The 23,400-nt window shown below is 41.1% G+C and overlaps 1 protein-coding gene and 1 pseudogene across 1 annotated transcript; both read right to left on the bottom strand.

The window, feature by feature from the left end:
* Window positions 1-4,163: 4,163 nt before the first annotated feature.
* Window positions 4,164-16,030, bottom strand: LOC120031861 (annotated as a pseudogene).
* Window positions 16,031-17,389: 1,359 nt separating this feature from the next.
* On the bottom strand, window positions 17,390-23,400 carry LOC120032258 (zinc finger protein 79-like). Its single transcript, XM_038978266.1, has 9 exons — window positions 23,044-23,400; window positions 22,499-22,568; window positions 22,192-22,394; window positions 21,993-22,097; window positions 21,789-21,887; window positions 21,494-21,604; window positions 20,612-20,732; window positions 20,223-20,498; window positions 17,390-19,499 (listed from the first exon to the last, which is right to left on the bottom strand). The coding sequence occupies exons 1-9, from the start codon at window positions 23,341-23,343 to the stop codon at window positions 18,550-18,552; spliced, it is 2,235 nt and encodes a 744-aa protein (XP_038834194.1). The 5' UTR covers window positions 23,344-23,400; the 3' UTR covers window positions 17,390-18,549.

Below are 23,400 nucleotides of genomic sequence, written 5' to 3'. Positions count from 1 at the left end.
CTCCTGCAGAAAAGCACCATACTGAATTATAAGTGAAATAATCTGTCTGTAAACAATTGTTGGAAAAATGACTTGCGACATGCACAAAGTAGATGTCCTAACTGACTTGCCAAAACTATAATTTGTTAACAAGAAATTTGTGGAGTGGTTGAAAACTAGTTGTAACGACTCCAACCTAACTGTATGTAAACTTCCAACTTCAACTGCATTTATTATTGCCATCGAAATGTTAGCTGTTAAAATCAGATCCAACAATAATATCAAGGTGTTTCAAATCCAGGGCTTAAAAATATAGGTGTCATTGTACTCTGATGATTCATGTTTTCTTTTTAATCCACAATTTGGATCCCTCCACAGCCTCATAGAGGATCTAGAAACTTTTTCTAACCTCCCTAGACTACAACCAAATTATGATAGTGTACTATATTTTGTGTTGGATCACAAAAAAGTTTTACATTACCGTGTAGTTTACCAATAAAATGATCTGATGGGGGTGCGGGCATACTCGGAATAAATATCCCGAAATAAATAAATTAACTCACTCCAATACATTTTTATAGAAAGTTAGCAAAAATAGATAAGATCTTTCTACCATGGAAATGAAAATACCTGTCTATTTGTGGAAAAATCACCCTGATTAACTCTTTAGTCATATTCAAATGTACCTATTTGCTTATGGTCTTGCCTACACCTATCGACCTGTTTATTAAATTATATGAGCAAAATATATTATTAAATATTAAAGCATTGGACCTCACTAAAGGCGTCAGTCATACAAAAGTTATATTTAAATCCAAAATGGTTCCCTAGCAGATTGATAAGAATGTATCACCCCATGTTCAATAATGGCCTTTTTCCCTTTATTCAGATTACAACCTCTCACTTTCTGTTATTTGAAATGGAAATATTTTCCAAAATATCGCTATTTTCAAAACAAGCCATAGAAAGTTGGTTGCAATTTCAGTTTAATCCACCAGAAAAAAACGGAACAAATAATAAACAAATTGTGGTTAAACTCAAATATATTGATTGATAAAAAACATTTAAAAAAAAAAGTTATAATCTTTGTAAAATGTATCATAAATAGGACCGGTGGAGTTGTCACACATACACCTAACAAAAATATATGGAAATGTCTGCTCTACCCAAAATTACAACCAACTAATTGCAGCATTACCACAAAAATGGAAGAGGCAAGTGGAAGGGGGAAAAAGTAAGGAATTTGTCTGCTTGCCATGCATTAAAGACCAAAATTGGTTAAAGAAAATTGTGATAAATAAAAAAGTATACAAGTTTCATTTAAGGACCAAAATATGTACAGCTGTGCTATAAAGATTGCAAAATAGTTGGGAAGAGATTTGATGTACCGATTCCATGGTAAAACAATGCCAGAATCAAATCTTTGAATTTTTCTATTTGAATTATTATACAAAATTCTTACAACCAATAGAATGTTATATATATACAACCATCCCAGCTCTGCAGATTTTGCTGTGAAGAGAGATTCATTAGATCATTTGTTTTGGTACAGTCCATATGTAGCTTGTTTGTCACAGGTCTAGGAATGGTTGGGAGAAGTGCAACATTTACCTGGAGCTAACTCTGCAGATAGCACTACTGGGTGATTTGAAAAGTAATGGTCAATCGATCAATAATATAATAATATTTTTTAGCAGAAATGTTTATCTTTAATTTACAATCTGTAGAAACTATGAGAATAGAAAGGTTCAGAACATTTGTGAAACATCACAGCACAGTTTAATAAAAAATGTATGGTGTTATGAGATAGATGGGAGGGGTTGAGTGGAGCTGAAGGGTGGGATTAAAAACAACATAACTAATGTAAAATATACTGTGTCCGTAAAATGTATATAGGTTCAGAACTTTTGTGAAACAGCACAGTTAAAAATATATGGCAAAATAGAAATCAAACTAATGAGCTTCAGAGATAGATGGGAGGGGTTGATGATAGCTGAAGGATGCGATTAAAAACAAACAAAAGATAACTCTTGTAAAATACATTGTGTCCGTAAAATGTATATAGTATGTATAAGCTGGAAGTAGAAGCCCTAGTGTTGTTGTCCATTAGTTTACTCCAATATGGAGAGGGGTGGTAGGGTTAGGGGAAAATAATGAAGGAAAACATATTTAAAAATATATATATATATTTACAAAAAATATGGGGGATTAGAAATTATTGCTTCCCGTTCTTAAATTGAGTTTTTGCTTCAAACAGCTGAAAAATACAATATTTTTGATTATGGAAAATATGTCCGGCTTAACAGATTCAGTCCAGATTTTGTATTTAGACTCATTACATCCGTTTTTTATGGTTTCAATAAAAAAAGTGTTGTTGCTCATTTCAAATATGGCCACACTGTACTTAGCACATAGGCTAATGCTAAAAATATTCTTCTCATGAACCATAAATCAGATTGACTCCAGATTTGGTATATACACTATGAATTAGCCTCTAATGAATTTGAGAATGATTAGTTGCTGTATGGTGCCACTAGATGACACCATAGCACACCAGGTCTATAAACACTGATGGACATGGGGCCATGACATGTGCTATGTAAACCTTATGCACAGTGCCGTCTATACTCCAAAAGGTTGGATTTGAAAGAAAAGAAATTACTGTGCAGACTGTCAGCTTTAATTTGGGTATTTTCATTCATATCGGGTGAATCGTTTAGAAATTACAGCATTTTTTCTACATAGTCCCCCTCATTTTAGGGGAGTATTGGGGCAAAAGTATTGGGACAAATTCACTTACATGTGTATTAAAGTGTTTAAATGTTAAGTATTTGTTCCCATATTCATAGCACGCAATGACTATCAAACTTGTGACTCTGTTGGATACATTTGCTCTTTGTTTTGGTTGTGTTTGCGCTAATTTTGTGCCCAATAGAAATTAATGGTAAAATAGAGCACTGCAGTCACACTAATTTAAATGAATGAATTACCCTTTTCATTCACTGTAAGTAAATTCAGATTTTTAACCACAATTCTATGGAACTGGAAGAACGTGAATGTTTTCATAAACCACTGTCTTATGAGCAGCCAATAACCCAGAAAACAGAGCACACATGTATGTGACCACTCCCAGACGGACAACATGTTCTGTCTCAATGTGAGACAATGGAGACTGGCAGGAGTTTATGGCAACTCACCATAAGCTGGTTGAAATTAACATTCAGTCACCATTAGTCACTTTTCACAGTGGTGGAGACACAGCTGCTATGAGAAGAGACTATTCATCATTGTCTACTTTAGTTTCAACCAGTTACACTGGTCCAGATAAATGTGTCAATGACCATAAGCTCCTGCCAATCTCCATTGTTACGGCTGTGAGAAGAAGCGGAAGGGTGAATGGACCCAAGGGCGTTGCCACAGCAAGTGTTGTGCGAGTCACAAGTAATACAGAGGGAAAAGGATAATATAAATCAATACCAGCTCTCAAATTCATACCTTGACCATCGATGAGATCAAAATGATAGTTTTAACCATGTTTTGAGGCTATACAGTGTTGGTAGCCGTTGAACTAAGGCAGGGCTCTCCAACCCTATTTCCAGAAAGCTACCCTCCTGTAGGTTTTTGCTCCAACCCCAGTTGTAACTAACCTGATTCAGCTTATCAACCAGCTAATTATTAGAATCAGGTGTGCTAGATTAGGGTTGGAGTGAACACCTACAAGACAATAGCTCTCCAGGAACAGGGTGGGAGACCCCTGAACTAAGGTCATGAGGTATTTATACTGTAAGTTATATTCTGCAAGAAGCAATGGCTATATATCATTAATTAAAAAGTCCAAAAATGTATGTACCAATCACATATTCCTCCTTTAATAATATATATATATATATATATATATAAAACAAAGAATGACACAAATATCATGTATTATCAGTATTAATTGCACATTCATTTCACAAACTCACCCTTTATCCACACTTCTGCTCCTATGACAAACATTTCTACATGGAAACAGCCCTACATGTCTATAATACATCTTTAGCAGTAAAGGATATAAACTAATTGAGAGAAAAACGGAACAACATAAGCTTGTTTACTGATCCAGCCACCTTCAATGTATACAAACAGCAGCATCCTCCTCCCTGGCCTAGATCCTGAATCTTGGTACAACAATCGCCACAGCATTACTTTCTTTTCTTCACGTTGGGCCGAACCTCTGCATAGTTCTTGTTGATCTGAGAGAATCGGATTATTTGGCCTTGAAGTCCTGCCACATGTATTCTGGAGACAGAATCTTAGTGGGCTTGTTGTAAAGGAGATATCTGTTCAGGTGGCTTTCCTCCTGCCATGCTGCCTCGATGGAGTTGGCGGCATCAGCCTCCAGCTGCTCGCGGCAGTACTTTGCCAGCTTGTGCACGTCCCCCACATAGCCAGCGATGGTGGCGCCTCCTGTAGTCTCCTTCCCCCGCGGGAATGTAGGCCCGCGAGGCAGGACGGCGTTCGTAAGGGTAGTGCTCGTGGGTCTGCTTATAGTAACCCGGGTGAACAGCGGCCACCAGCCTGCTCAATGTTTCTGCCCCCCACCGGCCGTGGAACTTCGTGTCCACATCCAAGCAGAAGATGTAGTCCGCCTCCTTGCCTATCTGGTTCTCGATGGTGGTCCGGATCATCTCCATCCTCCGGGAGGAGATCTCCTACCAGCGGTTGCAGCCAGGGACTGGGACTTTCTACCGGGAGTGAGGACCACCGCTGGCACGTCTTCCCTCAGTCAGTGAAGATGTAGTAGTGCACTTAGAAATCCACCATGAAATGCTTCTCGGCAGTCTCCAGAAAGTCACGCAGGAAGCGCACATACCTAAAATACAACGAGAACCAAGTGGGTTTCAGTTGCCCGTCTCATATGGCAAGAGGATAACTCAATGTTCTGTAATTCTGACATAATATATTACATTTACGTAATTTAGCAGACGCTCTTATCCAGAGCGACTTACAAATTGGAAAGTTCATACATATTCATCCTGGTCCCCCCGTGGGGAATGAACCCACAACCCTGGCGTTGCAAGCGCCATGCTCTACCAACTGAGCCACACGGGACCGATATATAATCTAAATCAAGATATTTTCCAACTTTGAGGTAGGCCTGCTGAGACTGAGACTCACTAGCTTGGGAAAAAGGGTGTAGTGGAGACTAAGGTACTCAAAGGTTGGCAGTCAAAAGCGTGGAACTTTCAGCGAGGAACATTTAACAACAAAATGTGTGGGTTGTTCTTCTCAGGTAACCAGAGCAAGTGCGAACTAAGTTTGAACCCATTTTTACCGGTCACTCTTGTACATGTCCATGTGACATGTGTTTTTATGTACCCAGGAGGTAGTGAAAGGTCAAGAGAATTGATGGTCTAGCAGGGTCCATGCTCTATGTATAGGCTACTGTGAGTGTGAGTGAGTGAGCGACACGGGGAACAGGGAGGAGGGAGGGAGAGACGAGAGACAGCAACCAATCAAGCCGACTGGTGCTATAGTAGACACATTTTTTTAGTTATTTTTTATTTCACCTTTATTTAACCAGGTAGGCCAGTTGAAAACAAGTTCTCATTTACAACTGTGACCTGGCCAAGATAAAGCAAAGCAGTGCAACAAAAACAACAACACAGAGTTACACATGGGATAAACAAACGTACAGTCAATAACACAATAGAAAAATCTGTATACAGTGTGTGCAAATGAAGTAAGGAGGTTAGGCAATAAATAGGCCAATAGTGGCGAAGTAATTACACTTTAGCAATTTACACTGGAGTGATATGTGCAGATAAGGATGTGCAAGTAGAAATACTGGTGTGCAAAGGAGCAGAAAAACAAAAACCAATATGGGGATGAGGTAGGTAAATGGTTGGATGGACTATTTACAGATGGGATGTGTACAGTTGCAGCGATCGGTAAGCTGCTCTGACAGCTGACGCTTAAAGTTAGTGAAGGAGATATAAGTCTCTTCAGTGAACTTCAGTGATTTTTGCAATTCGTTCCAGTCATTGGCAGCAGAGAACTGGAAGGAAAGGCGGCTAAAGGAGGTGTTGGCTTTGGGGATGACCAGTGAAATATACCTGCTGGAGCGCGTGCTATGGGTGGGTATTGCTATGGTGACCAGTGAGCTGAGATAAGGCGGAGCATACCTAGCAAAGACTTATGTGTGACCTGGACCCAGTGGGTTTGGCGACAAATATGTAGCGAGGACCAGCCAAAGAGAGCATACAGGTTGTAGTGGTGGGTAGTATATGGGGCTTTGGTGACAAAATGGATGGCACTGTGATAGACTGCATCCAATTTGCTGAGGAGAGTGTTGGAGGTTAATTTGTAAATGACATTGCCGAAGTCAAGGATCGGTAGATAGTCAGTTTTACGAGGGTATGTTTGGCAGCATGAGTGAAGGAGGCTTTGTTGCAAAATAGGAAGCCGATTTTAGATTTAACTTGGGATTGGAGATGCTTAATGTGAGTCTGGAAGGAGAGTTTACACTCTAGCCAGACACCTAGGTATTTATATATTCTAAGTCAGAACCGTCCAGAGTAGTGATGCTGGTCGGGGAGGCGGGTGCGGGCAGTGATCGGTTGAAGAGCATGCATTTGTTTTACTAGCATTTAAGAGCAGTTGGAGGCCAGGGGAGGAGTGTTGTATGGCGTTGAAGCACGTTTGGAGGTTTGTTAACACAGTGTCCAAAGAAGCGCCAGATGTATACAGAATGCTGTCATCTGCGTAGAAGTGGATCAAAGAATCACACACAGCAAGAGCGACATCATTGATATATACAGAGAAAAGAGTCGGCCCAAGAATTGAACCCTGTGGCACCCCCATAGAGACTGCCAGAGGTCCGGACAACAGGCCCTCCGATTTGACACACTGAACTCTATCTGAGAAGTAATTAGTGAACCAGGTGAGGCAGTCATTAGAGAAACCAAGGCGGTTGAGTCTGCCGATAAGAATACGGTGATTGACAGAGTCGAAAGCCTTGGCCAGGTCGATGAAGACGGCTGCACAGTGCTGTCTTTTATCGATGGCGGATATGATATCGTTTAGGACCTTGAGCGTGGCTGAGGTGCACCCGTGACCAGCTCGGAAACCAGATTGCATAGCGGAGAAGGTACGGTGGGATTCAAAATGGTCAGAGATCAGTTTGTTCACTTGGCTTTCGAAGACTTTAGAAAGGCAGGGCAGGATAGATATAGGTCTGTAACAGTTTGGGTCTAGAGTGTCTCCCCCTTTGAAGAGGGGGATGACCGCGGCCGCTTTCCAATCTTTAGGAATCGCAGACGATACGAAAGAGAGGTTGAACAGACTAGTAATAGGGGTTGCAACAATGGCGGCAGATAATTTTAGGAAGAGAGGTTCCAGATTGTCTAGCCCAGCTGATTTGTAGGGATCCAGCTTTTGCAGCTCTTTCAGAACATCAGCTGTCTGGATTTGGGTGAAGGAGAAGTGGGGGGGGGGGGCTTGGGCCAGTTGCTGCGGGGGGTGAAGAGCTGTTGGCCGGGGTTGGGGTAGCCAGGTGGAAAGCATGGCCAGTCGTAGAGAAATGCTTATTGAAATTCTTGATTATCGTGGATTTAACAGTGGTGACAGTGTTTCCTAGTCTCAGTGCAGTGGACAGCTTTACAGTGTCCCACAACTTTTTGGAATTAGTGCGGCAGGAGGCACATTTCTGTTTGAAAAAGCTAGCCTTTGCTTTCCTAACTGACTATGTTATTGGTTCCTGACTTCCCTGAAAAGTTGCATATCGCGGGGACTATTCAATGCTAGTGCAGTACGCCATGTGATGGCATTTTCCTGTATTACCAAATGAGGAGAGTTACAAACCACACACCAGTCAGAGTTATACTTAAACTTCATCTTAAATTATATGAGCTTTACAATAGCCCTTTGACTCTCAGATCAATTCAGTTTCTATAATGAATTCTGAGAGTCCCTACAGAAGAATACAAAGATCTTTTATAGCCAAGATACACCCCTCTCAACTTACATGACGAACCACAGATCTTAGGAACAGTTCACAAAGGTTAAGATTTGTATGAAAGATATCTATAAAACATAGCAGACAGTTACTGCTGTCTCAACAGTTATCATTGTAAAGACCAGTGTCTGGCCACCTCCTACTCCAAACTGGAACCCGTCTCACCCTGGTACGGTATAGCACAAAAACACTACCTTTACTATCTGGAATGCTCTTTAGGCTTTATTACCCAAAGACATCGTAAATCTCCTCTGTCAGTGCTATCTCATAGAGGCCCATCCTCAGTGGAACACACACACACAATAGTCGACAGATTCTATTCTGTCGAATAAAACAACCATTCTAATGCAATACAAAGATTATAATATAATCTTTCAAGCACTATAACATAATCTTGCAATTTTCCACGACAGCCACAGGGTGTTTTTGTGCTGTCAAGGGCAGTCAAGTCTGGAGTGAACCAATATATGTTCTTAGTTCTACATTTTTTGAATGGGGCATGCTTATTTAAGATGGTGAGGAAAGCACTTTTAAAGAACAACCAGGCATCCTCTACTGACAGGATGAGGTCAATATCCTTCCAGGATACATGGGCCAGGTCGATTAGAAAGGCCTGCTCGCAGAAGTGTTTTAGGGAGCTTTTGACAGTGATGAGGGGTGGTCGTTTGACCGCGGACCCATAACAGACGCAGGCAATGAGGCAGTGATCGCGGAGATCTTGGTTGAAAACAGCAGAGGTGTATTTAGAGGGCAAGTTGGTCAGGATGATATCTATGAGGGTGCCCATGTTTACGGATTTGGGATTGTACCTGGTAGGTTCTTTGATAATTTGTGTGAGATTGAGGGCATCTAGTTTAGATTGTAAGCATATCCCAATTTAGTTCACCTCTATCGTCCGAGTACAAACTTGGACGATAGATGGGGGGCAATCAATTCACATATGGTGTCCAGGACACAGCTGGGAGCTGAGGGGGGTCTAAAACAAGCGGCAACAGTGAGGGACTTATTTCTGGAGAGATAGATCTTAAAAAGTAGAAGCTCGAACTGTTTGTGCATGGACCTGGACCTGGATAGTATGACAGAACTCTGCAGGCTATCTCTACAGTAGATTGCAATTCCGCCCCCTTAAGCAGTTCTGTCTTGACGGAAAATGTTGTAATTGGGGATGGAAATGTCCGAATTTTTGGTGGCGTTCCTAAGCCAGGATTCAGACATGGCTAGGATATCAGGGTTGGCGGGGTGTGCTAAAGCAGTGAATAAAGCAAACTTAGGGAGGAGGCTTCTGATGTTAACATGCATGAACCCAAGGCTTTTACGGTTGCAGAAGTCAGCAAATGAGAGCGCCTGGGGACACACAGGGCCTGGGTTAACCTCTACATCACCAGAGGAACAGAAGAGGAGTAGGATGAGGGTACGGCTAAAGGCTATAAGAACTGGTCGTCTAGTGCTTTGGGAACAGAGAATAAAAGTAGCAGATTTCTGTGTGTGGTAGGATAGATTCAGGGCATAGTGTACAGACAAGGGTATGGTAGGGTACAGTTGGGGTAATCCTAGGCATTGAGTGACGATGAGAGAGGTTGCATCTCTGGAGGCACCAGTTAAGCTAGGTGCGGTCTCCGCATGTGTGGGGGGTGGGACAAGGGGGCTATCTGAGGCATGTTGAGCAGGACTAGGGGCTCCGCAGTAAAATAAAACAATGAGAGCTGCCCTAAACAACAGTATACAAGGCATATTGACATTAGAGAGAGGCATAAAGAAATCACAGGTGTTGATTAGGAGAGGTAAGACAACAACGGGTGAGACAACAACGGGTAAACAGCTAAGACAACAACAACGGGTAAATGACAATAAATGGGCAGAGAGAGTCAGTTAGCTACACACAGGGCCTGATCCGGTATAATAGTCCAGATTTTGCGGGCAGGAATCCGGTGATGTAGTGGAAAAAAGAAGCAGTCTGACATGCTCAGGGCTGATATCGCGCTGTATAGACTGCCATGTATTATCCGGGCTATCTGGGCTAAAGTGGCTGGTGTCCGTGCTAAAGGTAAAGACCGCTAGCAGTGGCTAACAATGGCTAAATAGCTAGTAGCTAATTAGCTGGATAGCTTCTGATGGAGGTTCCAGCTATAAGGCCTAAAAAATAGCAGATCCGTACCACATTGGGTGAGGATGGTTGCAGGAAGGTATATTTAAATCGAAAATGGAAAATAAATATTGAAATATAATGAAATGTACACAAAAACCCCCGGAAAAGACTGAATATTTACATGGGACAAAATCAAATACGTCTTACTGCTGCGCCATCTTGGGGAAGAAAAAAAAATAGCTGCCATAGCTAGGTTATTTATCATCCAATATGATTACGTAGTACCTTTCCTGACTGCATCAAGATACCACTCAGATTTTAACGTGACTTAAAAAATATGGTCGCAGGAAGATGTTTTTCAATTTATCAGGGGGTGTTGCAGCACCCTCAGCACCCCTACTGCCCGTGGCTTTGCCTAAGCAACATTAACATATAAAAACAGTTCTGTAGCAATGTGGTTTGTGCAATAGGCTATAGGCCCAATACATTATCATCAAATCAAATGAATTTATATAGCCCTTCTTACATTAGCTGATATCTCAAAGTGCTGTACAGAAACCCAGCCTAAAACCCCAAACAGCAAGCAATGCAGGTGTAGAAGCACCTGCATATCATCACTGCTAATTGGCTATGCTTGAATTGCCATGCCAATGTTGTTCTTCTACATCAGGGGTGTCAAAGTCAAATGGACGGAGGGCCAAATAAAAAATTTAGCTACAAGCCGAGGGCCGGACTGTTCGAATGTTCATTGAAATTTTTTTAAATGACGCATATAGTCTAGTGAACCTAATTGAACCTACTGAAAACCTAACAAATATATTCCAATATGATCAGATAAATAAAGCAATATTTTCTTATGGCTCTGTCAGTAATCTTTAATTTTCAACAGACACAAAAGACAAATTTCCTTTATATAAAAATCCCCATAACATGAACATTAAATGAAAGAAACCGGTATTCAAGGCACCATCAGTAGCCTATATTTTCTATTTTAGCAAAAGTGGGCTAAATTTACTTCAAAGAAAAAAACAATAATAGCAATTTTCTATCATCCACTCAACTGAAATATTTTTAAAATATAATTGGATTGAAATACAATAAAATAAAGTGCAAAAATCTAGCCTTTTGTAGCCTTTGTTCCATGTCCATATTCTTGTTTTTGTCCGCGTGTTTCGTTTCATAATGTCGTCTCAGATTATACTCTTTCAGTACCGCCACACTTTCTCCACACAGAAGACACACAGGTTTTCCAGCTACCTCCGTGAACATATACTCCGACTCCCACCTTGTTTGAAACCCCCGGTTCTCAGTGTCCACCTTCCGTTTTGCCATTTTTGATGGGTATCTGAAAGTTAATTTTACTGTGATGCTGACGACTGCTGTGCCAATAAATATTGAAATGAAGCAGCCTACTGCTCGGTGCGTCACCGTTGCATTGTGGGAAATGTAGTATTGGTGCGTGTAAAAGATCTGCGGGCTGCCGGCTTGCTGCGGTCTGGTTCTAATAATAAATCAAGATCATCCCAGGGGCCGTAAAAAACCTTCTCGCGGGCCGGATGTGGCCCGCGGGCCTTGACTCTGACATATGTGTTCTACATGATCACACTGGTAATAGATAATTTGTTGTATTTACTCTCATCTGACTCACCGTCCCTCTGCTCTCCCTGTCTCCGCTGACTAAAAGTGGGTATTCTTCCAGCTGATGGCGAAACTCAAGTTGCACTGCATTATTTCTGCCTCATGCACCAATTCATGTTGTTACTCATGGTAGCCTAGTGGTTAAGTAGTTGAAAGGTTGCTTGCTCGAATCCCTGAGCAGACTGGGTGGAAAATATGTTGATGTGCCCTTGAGTCTCTCTCTAGTCATGGCTTTACAGGTTTCGAAATTTCACAGTATCAACTTTGCTGTGTGCTTGAGGCTTCTTTATATAGCCTAAGGCTTGAGGAAACCATGCAGACACGATGATCTGAGGTATCTGATTGGCCAGCGGTAGACCTATACGTGCACTTGATTTGCTCTATGGGCCTGCCGGATATGCAGAGTTCTACCTTCAGACACATGAAATGGTTCAAAATGGGAACACAACGAGAAAAAAATAGGATTGCAAGGCTTTATCATTGTTTTTTTTTTACAGAAATGTTAGATGATCGACTACGAATGTTATTCTACATTTGAGGCTCAGTGCTACCAGACATCCTGGTAGGGACGGCTGACTTGTGTGAGACTACTTACTTGCCAACAGCAAAGACGGTTGTGGCAATGCTGAGGTGCATAGGCTTGTAAATGCTGTCACAACCAAGGGATTAAAGGTGCCTTCCCAGACAATTGGTGCCAACCAAGGGGTGACAGTTACCACATTGGTGCGCCTAAAAAAACAAAAGATATGTTAAAAGCTTGTGAACGCTCAGAGATATTCAATGCATCATAAGCAACTCTTTCATAGTGACTACATTTCCTGTACTTCCAAATGCACCTTCTCCTACTGATACCATGTCTACTACTAACAATAATACATTCATAATAACTTACCCCATTAACACACTGGGCTGCTTATACAGGAGTCTGAAAAGACCATGCAAAAAATGACATTGTAAAATAGCGTACTGCTTTCAAAATGGCTGCAGTTGGTGAGTTTTGCAAAGAGGTGGTATCGGGTGAGATGATTATATTAGAGTAGACCAAAGAAGAGTCTCACCCCTGTGGGGACAGCATGTCCCGTGTCCTACAACTACAGTTTTCCTGCCTGAAATTGACAGGGTCCTGCTGACACAACCTTCAGAGGGGGTTCAAGTTAATACTGAATGATAGCATCAGGAGAGGTTGTGGAGGGTTAGGGGTTCACAAAAAAAATATACAAAAATAAGTTGTTTGTTTATTATGTCAGTAACACAAATTGTCTTACCCCCAAACTTCTAGAATTCTGACGTCCTTATTTTCATCTTACTGTTGAAGATAAAAAGGAACATTTTAGGTGAATTAACTAGTATGTGAAATCAAACAGAAAAGAAGTCTAAAATGTAATTATTTACATATTTACAATGGTAATGTAATCAGAAAATGTGATCTCAAATTAGATCTTAATCCCTGGTCCTGACTCTCATTGTCATGGGCCCACAGGGCTTTTTTAGAAGGCTACATGTCAGCAATCACCTATAAAATAAATGATGGCATCGTGTCTTTCTGATGGGATTATATACGGGATGGGATTTCTATCAAGATTGGATTATATCATTGACAAAGTTACAAACAAATGAACACTAAACAAGTTCCGATTTTACCCAAATGATGAGTAACAATATGTTAAAACCAGGACTCTAAATAGGAGATAGAGGATTGATTAACACCATGTACATCAGCTATGATATCGACAATGCCCAAAAACGTATATGTAAAAAAAAGTGGTATGCAGAGAAGCGTACATTTTGGTTAAATGCCATTATCAGCTCTGTGCAAACACAAGTGTTGACACACATACAGAAGAACAATGGTGCGTATTCTGAGTACATACACAACAAGTGGACGTAATTCAACAATGTGAGCAGAGCTAATAATAGAAGTATATTATAATTAAATATCATGAATATCAAAAGTGGACATCACAATATTCATAGATTGACATAATGAATGATATCATAATCGTGGAAACCATCAGTATGACAACACTCATACTGTACATTGTATTCTGATGTTGTTCTAAGATTCTGATGAAGTTTCTCCAAAGATCAGATATCACTAGTTTGACTTAATAAAACACGGAAAAAGCAACATACACCAAAAGTGTGATTCCAAGAACTGGCAGTGATGGAAGGACGGATATTTGTGCAAAAACGCATTGTTCCTCACAAAGTTTGTAATTCTATTCAATCAAACTTTGAGTGTTTGAAGTAATGCAGGACTGTATCACAAAGTCGGTATAATCTGTGCCTTTTACTGTTTCACCAGCAAGGATGTAGGCCTACCCAGTGCCAGTGGACCATGTAAATATGGGTGTGACCGATGCTCATGTGTAAGGTAAGAAAAGCACCATATATCTATAGAACAACAAACACACTATTGAACAGGTTAAGCATGTTGTTTTTATGTTGGAGGGCATTGAATGGCAGGAATACCATAAACTGTTCCACTTTTTTTTGTTAAAGTGGCACTCCAGTCTCCTTTTCACCAGATCTGTCACCTGATTTACTTTAAAAAAAACATATTTTGTTCTCTATTGCTTCTATATTGTTCCTCAAGCAAGGTTTGAGGCCGATGACGTAGCTGGAGGAAGTCTTTAAACAACTTTGACTTAAAGGAATGAACCGGAGGGTAATACCACCTGTATTTCAACATACAGTGCCTTCAGACTTTTTCCACATTTTGTTGTGTTACTACCTGAATTCAAAATGCTTTAAATAAATAAAACATCTCACCTATCTACACACAATACACCATAATGACAAAGTGAAAATATGTTTTTAGGCATTTTTGGAAATTTATTGAAAATGAAATACAGATATATCTAATTTACATAAGTATTCACACCCCTGAGTCAAACCTTTGTAGAAGCACCTTTGGCAGCGATTACAGCTGTGAGTCTTTCTGGGTACGTCTCTAAGAGATTTCCGCAACTGGATTGTCACACTTTTGCCCATGATTCTTTTGGGACTTGCCCCAAAATAACACTTTGTATTTTTGTTACTTTAGTGCCTTGTTGCAAACAGGATGCATGTTTTGGAATATTTGTATTCTGTACAGGGTTCCTTCTTTTGACTCTGTCCATTAGACTAGTTTTGTGGAGTAACTAAAATGTTGTTTTCTCTTATCATAGCCATTAAACTCTGTTTTGAAGTCACCATTGACCTCATGGTGAAATCCCTGAGCGGTTAACTTCCACTCCGGCAAGTGAGTCGGACACCTGTATCTTTGTAATGGCTGGGTGTATTGATACACCATCCAAAGTGTAATTAATAACTTCATCATGCTCAATGGGCTATTCACTGTCTATTTTATATTACATTTTTATCCATCTACCAATAGGTGCCCCATTGCGAGGCATTGTAAAACCTCCCTGGTCTTTGTGGTTGAATCTGTTGTTGAAATTCACTGCTCGAATGAGGGACCTTACAGATAATTGTATGTGTGGGGTACAGAGATGAGGTAGTCTTTCAAAAATCATGTTAAACACTATTATTAAACACAGAGTGAGTCCATGCAACTTATGTGACTTGTTAAGCACATTTTTACTCCTGAACTTATTTAGGCTTGCCATTACAAAGGGGTTGAATACTTATTGACTCAAGACATTTCAGCTTTTCATTGTTAATTATACTGAACAAAAATATAAACGCAGCTTGCAAGATTTTTAAGATTTTGCGGAGTTATAGTTCATGTATGGAAATCAGTCAATTTAAAAAAAAAATATTAGAAACTAATGCAGGAATATCACGACTGGGAATACAGATATGCATCTTGTTGGTCACAGATACCTTATAAAAAAAAAGTAGGGGCGTGGATCAGAAAGCCAGTCAGTATCTGGTGTGACCATCATTTCCCTCAGGCAGCGTGACACATCTTCTTTGCATAGAGTTGAGCAGGCTGTTGATTGTGGCCCTTGGAATGTTGTCCCACTCCTCATCAATGGCTGTGTGAAATTGCTGGATATTGTCGGGAACTGGAACACCCTGTCATAAACGTTGATCCAGAGCATCCCAAACATGCTCAATGGGTGACATGTCTGTTTAGTATGCAGGAAATGGAAGAACTGGGACATTTTCAGCTTCCAGGAATTGTGTACAGATCCTTGTAACATGGGGTAGTGCATTATCATGCTGAGTCATGAGGTGATGGTGGCGGAAGAATAGCATGACAATGGGCCTCCGGATTTTGTCACAGTATTTCTGTGCATTCAAATTGCCATCGATAAAATGCAATTGTGTTCGTTGTTCGTAGCTTATGCCTGCCCATACCATAACCCGACCACCACCATGTTCACAACGTTGACATCAGCAAACCACTCGTCCACACGACGCCATAGACCTGGTCTGCGTTTGTACTGTCGTGGTAATTTCCTGTATTACTCAATAAAGAGAGAGAGAGAGAGCCAACCACACACAAGTCAGAGTTATATTATAAATTCCATCTTTAATGATATATGAGCTTCACCAAAGCCCTTTTTTGACTCTCAGATCAATTCAGTGTCTATAAATGAATTATCTGAGAGTCCTTGAAAAACAATTCTTAGTTTCATTTATAGCCAAGATACACCCCTCTCAACTTACAAAGAATCCTTTACCCGAAAGAGGAGTATCCCATAGCTAGACAGCATCAGCTATAAATCATCGTTCAGTTTGGTCTCCCAAGACAAGGTTTCAATCTCATTCTTGGTACCAAAACATTACCTCATCCAATGGCATATATCAATTGTCATTTGAGATACTCCCATCTCAAATACACCCCCTCCTGGATAAGCTCAGAAAAGACAGTGAGCCTCTTAGGTCATATACCAGATCAAGATAAGGGCAACCTCAGAGGTGACATACAATGGTTCCAAACACTGCCTTACTCCTTCCCCCCATGAGAAAAGTAGGAAGTGACTGGCGTACAGACATTGTATGAGATAACTAACTGATTCCCCAATTAATAACGCCATCCCTTCACATGGTTTAGGAATAGTTACAGACACATTCATAATAAGAAAACAATGTTCCATTCTTTCCTCCTCCCCTTCTGATATTCTACATAGCACCACATGGTTTAACAGATACATTGACATATGAAGACAAGCCTGACCTCTCCCCTCTCTAGGCCCCAATTGACTAAGCTCTAGCTCAGAAAGGGAAAATGCACTGCCAACCCTATAGTCCAAAGGGCACCATTCAAATGACAAGTATCTCACAAGCATATGATGAAAATAACATCTTATCTATGTTACCTAGCTAAATCTGATTCTGCCACGACAGTACTTACTGCCAAAATCTCCAACAGGCATTGGAGGCAGCTTATGGTAGAGAAATGAACATTCAATTATCTGGCAACAGCTCTGGTGGACATTCCTGCATGCCAATGGCATGATCCCTCAAAACTTGAGACATGTGGCATTGTGTTGTGACAAAACATTTTAGTGACCATTTAATGTCCCCAGCACAAGGTGCACATGTATAATGATCGTGCTGTTTAATCAGCTACACATATAAGGTGGATGGATTATCTTGGCAAAGGAGAAATGCTCACTTACAGGGATGTAAACAAATGTGTGCACCAAATTTCAGAGAAATAAGCTTTTGTGCATATGGAAGATTTCTGGGATCTTTTATTTCAGCTCATGAAACCAACACTTGTTGCGTTTATATTTTTGTTCATTGTACATTACCTATAATACAATGAGCTCAAGGAGAAACACCTAACACGAATGTAAAAATCACTTTAGTCTGACAAAGATCCAATGAGTTTATTTCTGACAAGTTTTCAAACGTAGTCTCATGTTGCTCATCCGAGTAAATCCTTTCCCACACTTAAAAAAAGTGTTTGACGGATAAGAAATTTAGCATCATGTACATAATAATATACATATATCATACACATGCTGTAGTATTAGTTCATTTACAAATGATTGAGTCATCACAGACAATTACTGAGTGATCATTTATTACAATCAGACCTGGGTTCAAATATGTATTTGGATATCTGGTATTTAAAATACATTTTCAGTGTATTTGAGAATTTTCAAATACAAAGCCCAAAACACGTACTTCTATTTGAATGGCTATTTGTAAAAACCAAGTAGTATGACTATTTTCAAACACTTATTTTAAATACTATTTTCAAAAACCTGGTTTAAATGCATGGGAGTGTATTTGAGTATTTTCAAATACATTAAAATACTTGGACAATGTAGGTGAAAGTTGAGATATTTGAAATAGTATTTGAACCCAGGTCTGATTACAATGGAAACAAAGTGTACATAATTGCACTTCATCCCAGCATGAACCAGAAGGGAATCAGGTGCCTGACTGAAGTACTGAAAATAACAATTCCTCAGACAAGGACATGTGAACAGGTGACTACGCAGGAAGATGACTACGCAGGAGAAAAGGGAGGACTCTGTTCCAACATACATCAGCTTGCCCCAAAACACATGAATGATTATTAAAGGACAACTTGATAGTTGAGGTCCAAACTTTTTTTCATTACTTCAGGTACAGAACGAACTACGTGTCATGCTTACATCATGTTAACCCTACTGTGCTCACAGAGTACAGTACGGTTGGCAGTGCACTAAGTAAAACCTCAGTGTCATTGTGAAGTCTGTGCCCAAAGTTCCTTAACAACCGATCACATTACCAAAGGGAAAATAACAGAATGGCTACTTAGTCAATATATGGTGAAAACTTTGTCAGGACAATGTATATTACCTATAATACAATTTCATTTTTTTTCTTACTTTTGGCTCAAGGAGAAATAATCATTACACCAGTTAAACATTCCTTTTTAAGAGAGCCAATGACATTATGTTTTATGAGTTTTCAAATGTATTCTCATGTTGCTCAACTGACTAAATCCTTTCCCACACGTGTGGCAGTAATGGGGCTTCTCCTCGGTATGAATAAACATGTGTCTTTTAAGGCCACCAGTTTCCGCAAAGCCCTTTGAACACAGGGAGCAGGTGAATGGGCGCTCGTTTGAGTGCCATCGCTTATGCGACGTGAGAGCGCATGATGTGCTGAAAGCCTTTCCACACGGTTTACAGCGGTAAGGTCGTTCCCCTGTGTGAAAACGCATGTGCACTAAGAGTTCCCCGGAAACAAAGAAAGCCTTCCCGCATACGCTACACAGGTATGGTCTCTCTCCTTTGTGCATCCGGAGGTGTCTAACTAATGTGTGCTTTTGATTGAACTTCTTCCCACAGACTGAGCAGGAGTAAGGCCGCTCTCCGGTGTGGGTGCGTATGTGTATTTTGAGGACTGCTGCACTAGTGTAACTCTTGCCACAGTGTTGGCAAATAGGCCTGTGCATCGGTTCTACGTCGTGACTTTTCTTGTGCAGTTGTAAATATCTCTCCGATTTGAATCTCTTCTCACACTGGTTGCAACGGAACGGCTGCACACTGGTGTGAACACTTTGGTGTCGTTTCAGGTCAGTTGTGCATCTGAAACCCTTCCCACACTGTTTGCAGGTGTTCTTATTGATTCTCTTGGCTGAGGTGGTCTTGGCTGAGGAGCTCTTGGCTGAGGAGCTCTTGGCTGAGGAGCTCTTGGCTGAGGAGCTCTTGGCTGAGGAGCTCTTGGCTGTTTGACTGGACGGCAGTGAGTTCTCAGCTCCTCCAGAGTCCAGGCTCCTGCTGTCCTCCTCTGTTAGATGTTCCTTCCTGATGTGCTGGTGAAGATCCACCATTTCCCTGTGGGAGAATGGGCACTGGGGGCAGGAGAAGACCTGGGAGGACATGTCACTAGCTGGTTCTGTAGGCAGAAAGCAGACAAAAGCGTCTGAATTGTTCTACATTACCTTCTATGACCCAGATCCTGGAGTGCTTGGTACCATGATCCGCGTTACAAAACATAATGCGAAGGGCAAACACAGCCTGACCCAAATTAATCCTGGACCTACCCGAGTGGCGGGTCCAAGATCTAGGACCAGAACAGCATGTATTGTGATGCAGCAAATGCGAATCACATTTCTGCCAGTTGTAAATGAGCTAGCACGCTGCCATCATCCTGAATGTGCCTGATTCAGGGACAGCTATATTGTTGATTCAGCCAGACATTTTTTAAGTACATTAGCTTATTATTTAGCAAGTTTCAGCATCTTCCAGTTAACATCGCTCGCCAACCAACATCCCATTGAAATGAATGGTTCCGCTAGCAGTGGCAGCCATTGTTGGAAACAGCCTTCAGTGCAGTGCTCTCAAAAGCACGAAAACATCCTTCTCCAAAACAATATACACAGCCCCTCTATATTTGACGGTTTCATAAGTAGGAACTGATATCAACCTCTGTAATTCATTATCATAAGTATAACATTTGACAGTGGTGTGAAGCAATTCCTGATTTTTCACCTGACGGTCAAGGAGCGTAATTTTTTGTTGTTGCAAATAATATCTCTAGGTAATGTAACAAGTCAGGCTTTTACAAATCACTTAAAAATACATGGTGGAAATGGACTATCATTCTGAATCTCCTTACCATCCGAGTCCTCTGGTTCACTCAGAGGGGAGGTCCACTTTGCGTCATCCTCATCCTTCAATCCTCTCTCAGTGTCTTCATTTCTCTCACTTCCATCATCCTCCAAGGTCTTTTCAAAATGCAACTCTCCTCCTTCCTCTTCCTCACTGTTGATCTTCCACCCCTCTGTGCTCCCTTTCATGCCTTCATGTCCATCAAGACTTGACTTTAGGCCATGAATTTGAGGAATTGACAACGTGGACAAGATGTTGTCTGCGACCTGGTTGGAGAATTCATCTGAAGGGAGAGAGAATTTTCATCTCAGGAAAGGAAACGGAAAAATGCAACTCCAACTAATTTACAGAAGAGCACATGGCTAACATGGTTGATTTCCTCTTATTAAGACTCACTTTTGCTCAAGTGACCCAGATGTCTATGATGCTGCAGCAGTGTCTTCAGGTGCTCGGGGTCAGAGACAGAATGCCAGAACTCCTCCAGGTCAGAGGGGGCAAGGCTGAGACAAGATGCTGTCTGAGAGGATAAAAGGAACATTAAAAAGGTTTCTGCAGCTCTCTCTCACATAACATTCATATTAGGTGGTTTTTTTTGTTGTTCTTGCCATGCATAAGCCGTAAAACAAAGGCTTTTACATGTTTCCACTACATGAGAGTGCCTTGATTACTTCTGGAAGTCTGTTTTCACAAAGCTTTAACAGCATTGTTTACTATCCAGCATCAACTTATTTTTGTTATTAATATTATTAATATTTCATTCCATAATCATAGAGCACCTCATGGATTGTATATTTTAGTCATTTAGCAGACGCTCTTATCCAGAGTGACATACAGTTAGAGTGGGGGGGGGGGGGGGGGGTGTAGTGGGATGCCAGGACAGAGAAGAGCTTTGCCTGGGCTGAGCGGGAGCTGCCCTCCCATAGGGGTGCGAGGGACAAGAGACCAGAGGTGGCAGAACAGAGTGCTTGGGTTGGGGTGTAGGGTTTGAGCATAGCCTGAAGGTAAGAAGGTGCAGTTCCCTTTGCCGCTTCGTAGGCAAGCACCATGGTCTTCAATCAAAGAAGCACTCCTCTCCTGTGTCTCTACATTAATCATATAGGATTCAACTTTCGTTGACAAAAAGGACAGTCATGAACAAGAAACTCTGTTCCCAAAGACTGGATCTTATACAGTGCCATTACTAAAACAGTGACACCCCTAAGCGTGTGATACTGAAGAAATAACATGACAAGCCTGACCATCTCTAAAGATTTCATGCTATTAAGATAGAGCCTGTACCTCTGTGAGGTCTGGTACAGGCAGCAGCTCCTCCAGTCGGGAGAGAAACTCCCACACCAGTATCTGCAGTGCTGTGTCATACCGAGGGCCGTAACGTATTGGGAACACCACCTGAGAGAGGAAAATAAAACAAGCGTTGTTGAAACCAACACCTTGCTGGATTTTTCATTTTGTATGGCCTTTCATCAGTTACAGTAAAACAAGCAACATTTCACTACTGAGTTTTACATTGCTAGAACATGCTGTCCTATTGACTCTGAAAGCGACAACTATGATTCATTAGGATATTTCCCACCTGGAAGAAGTGCTTCTTCTCAGACGGGTCTTCGAGCAGGGTTTTGACCAGCTCCACGAAGTTAGACTCTGAAGCCTCCAACTCATTTCTACTCTGTGACTGGGCATGTAAAATGAATGATACAATCAGCTTCAAAAGAAAGACAATATAAGCTCCTTCTATTCAATAGCATCCAGACTACTTTAGACACTGAAAGTTACATACATCCTCGTGCACAGCATGTACTGAAGAAGTTTTGATTCTGTCCAAATGAAGTTGGATGGTCTGGGGGTCCGGTGGGTTTTCATTACGAAACAACTCTAAAACCATCTGAAAGTAGATTTTATGACAATAATAGTCATTGGACTAAGATCCTTTCTGAACATCCATGCCTCCACTCCTTCTCCACCCTCCCACTTCTCACCCTTGCTCTCAGTCCCAGGATGAGTTGGGTCCTCTGCCTGGAGCTCAGCAGCTCTGGAACCATCTCTGTCACCAAAGTCACAAACTCCTCCAGCTTCCCATAGTGCATCACATTACGCTCTTGAGCCACTTGCCACATGAAAGCTGACATCAGTCGTAGAGGTGGAACCAGGAGACGGAAAGATGATAAAGGGAACAGTGGACCTACAGTAAAATAAAAAAGGAGCCAGTATGGAAACATAAGGATTGGGTCTGTAGCCAACTACACAATACCTGTAGCCAACTACACACCACTAATATGGGCTTACCTGCCTGGTCTGAAAACAAGGGAGTCTGATCCAGGTTGTCATTAGGACTCTCAACTCTGTCTGCTGAGATCTATGGAAACCAACAAAACAAGAGGCAGTAATTGCACATCTTTAAAATATTAACAGTAAGGCTAGCCTGTTGCAAACAATAAAACAGTACGTTCTCATTTTATGACTAAATTAATCATTATCACTGTAATATGTTCTGATTAAAACTGGATTGCCATAAACAGTTGACTCATTGTTATAATTTTTCAAAAAGAAAATGTTACATTAATCTCCGCAATCTCGTATGTGCGTCCTCTGCTGCTGGTGTTGATATTGCACTCATTTGAACTGCGAACCCAGTGCCAGAAATAGTGGTTTCTTCAGTCGAACTATTAGACAATCTTATTTGATAATACCGATAATTACCGGTCTATAAGTCTATGGTATTACACACATAACTAGTCATGCTAGCAGTAGCTGGCTGTGAATAACACAGGTCTGGCAACTAGGTAAGTTACAGTAACCACACATTTTCTGTATCTTCTCCAACTAGCTACCTCGGGAAAGTTTGGGTTGGTTTGCCGATGTTTTATAAAAATTGTGAGCCAACTCAGGCTTCCAGGCCTCGGTACACCCTCTGGCATATCCTTAGACTTTTTCAGTGCTCTCACATGACGGTCCCTCGCAAGTCTCCATTTCTTCCTGCAAGTATCTGGATCAGAGTTTAAATATGTAGCAATTTCGCGCCAACTGTGTTCGAGAGCCTCTTTGTCGAAATGTAAACGCATTGAGGTATCATACAAGTGTGTATGCTCTTTGACAGCTTTTACGAGACGTTCTTCAAACGATTCAGCCATTTCCCCAAAATTCACAAGCTGGTTAGCTATCTAGCTAGCTAGATAAGAAGCAAAATA

The sequence above is a fragment of the Salvelinus namaycush genome, chromosome 38 (genome assembly GCF_016432855.1).
Source record: "Salvelinus namaycush isolate Seneca chromosome 38, SaNama_1.0, whole genome shotgun sequence".
Taxonomy (NCBI): domain Eukaryota; kingdom Metazoa; phylum Chordata; class Actinopteri; order Salmoniformes; family Salmonidae; genus Salvelinus; species Salvelinus namaycush.
Note: the sequence above shows the minus strand (reverse complement) of the source record. Positions and strands in the feature narration are given on the sequence as shown.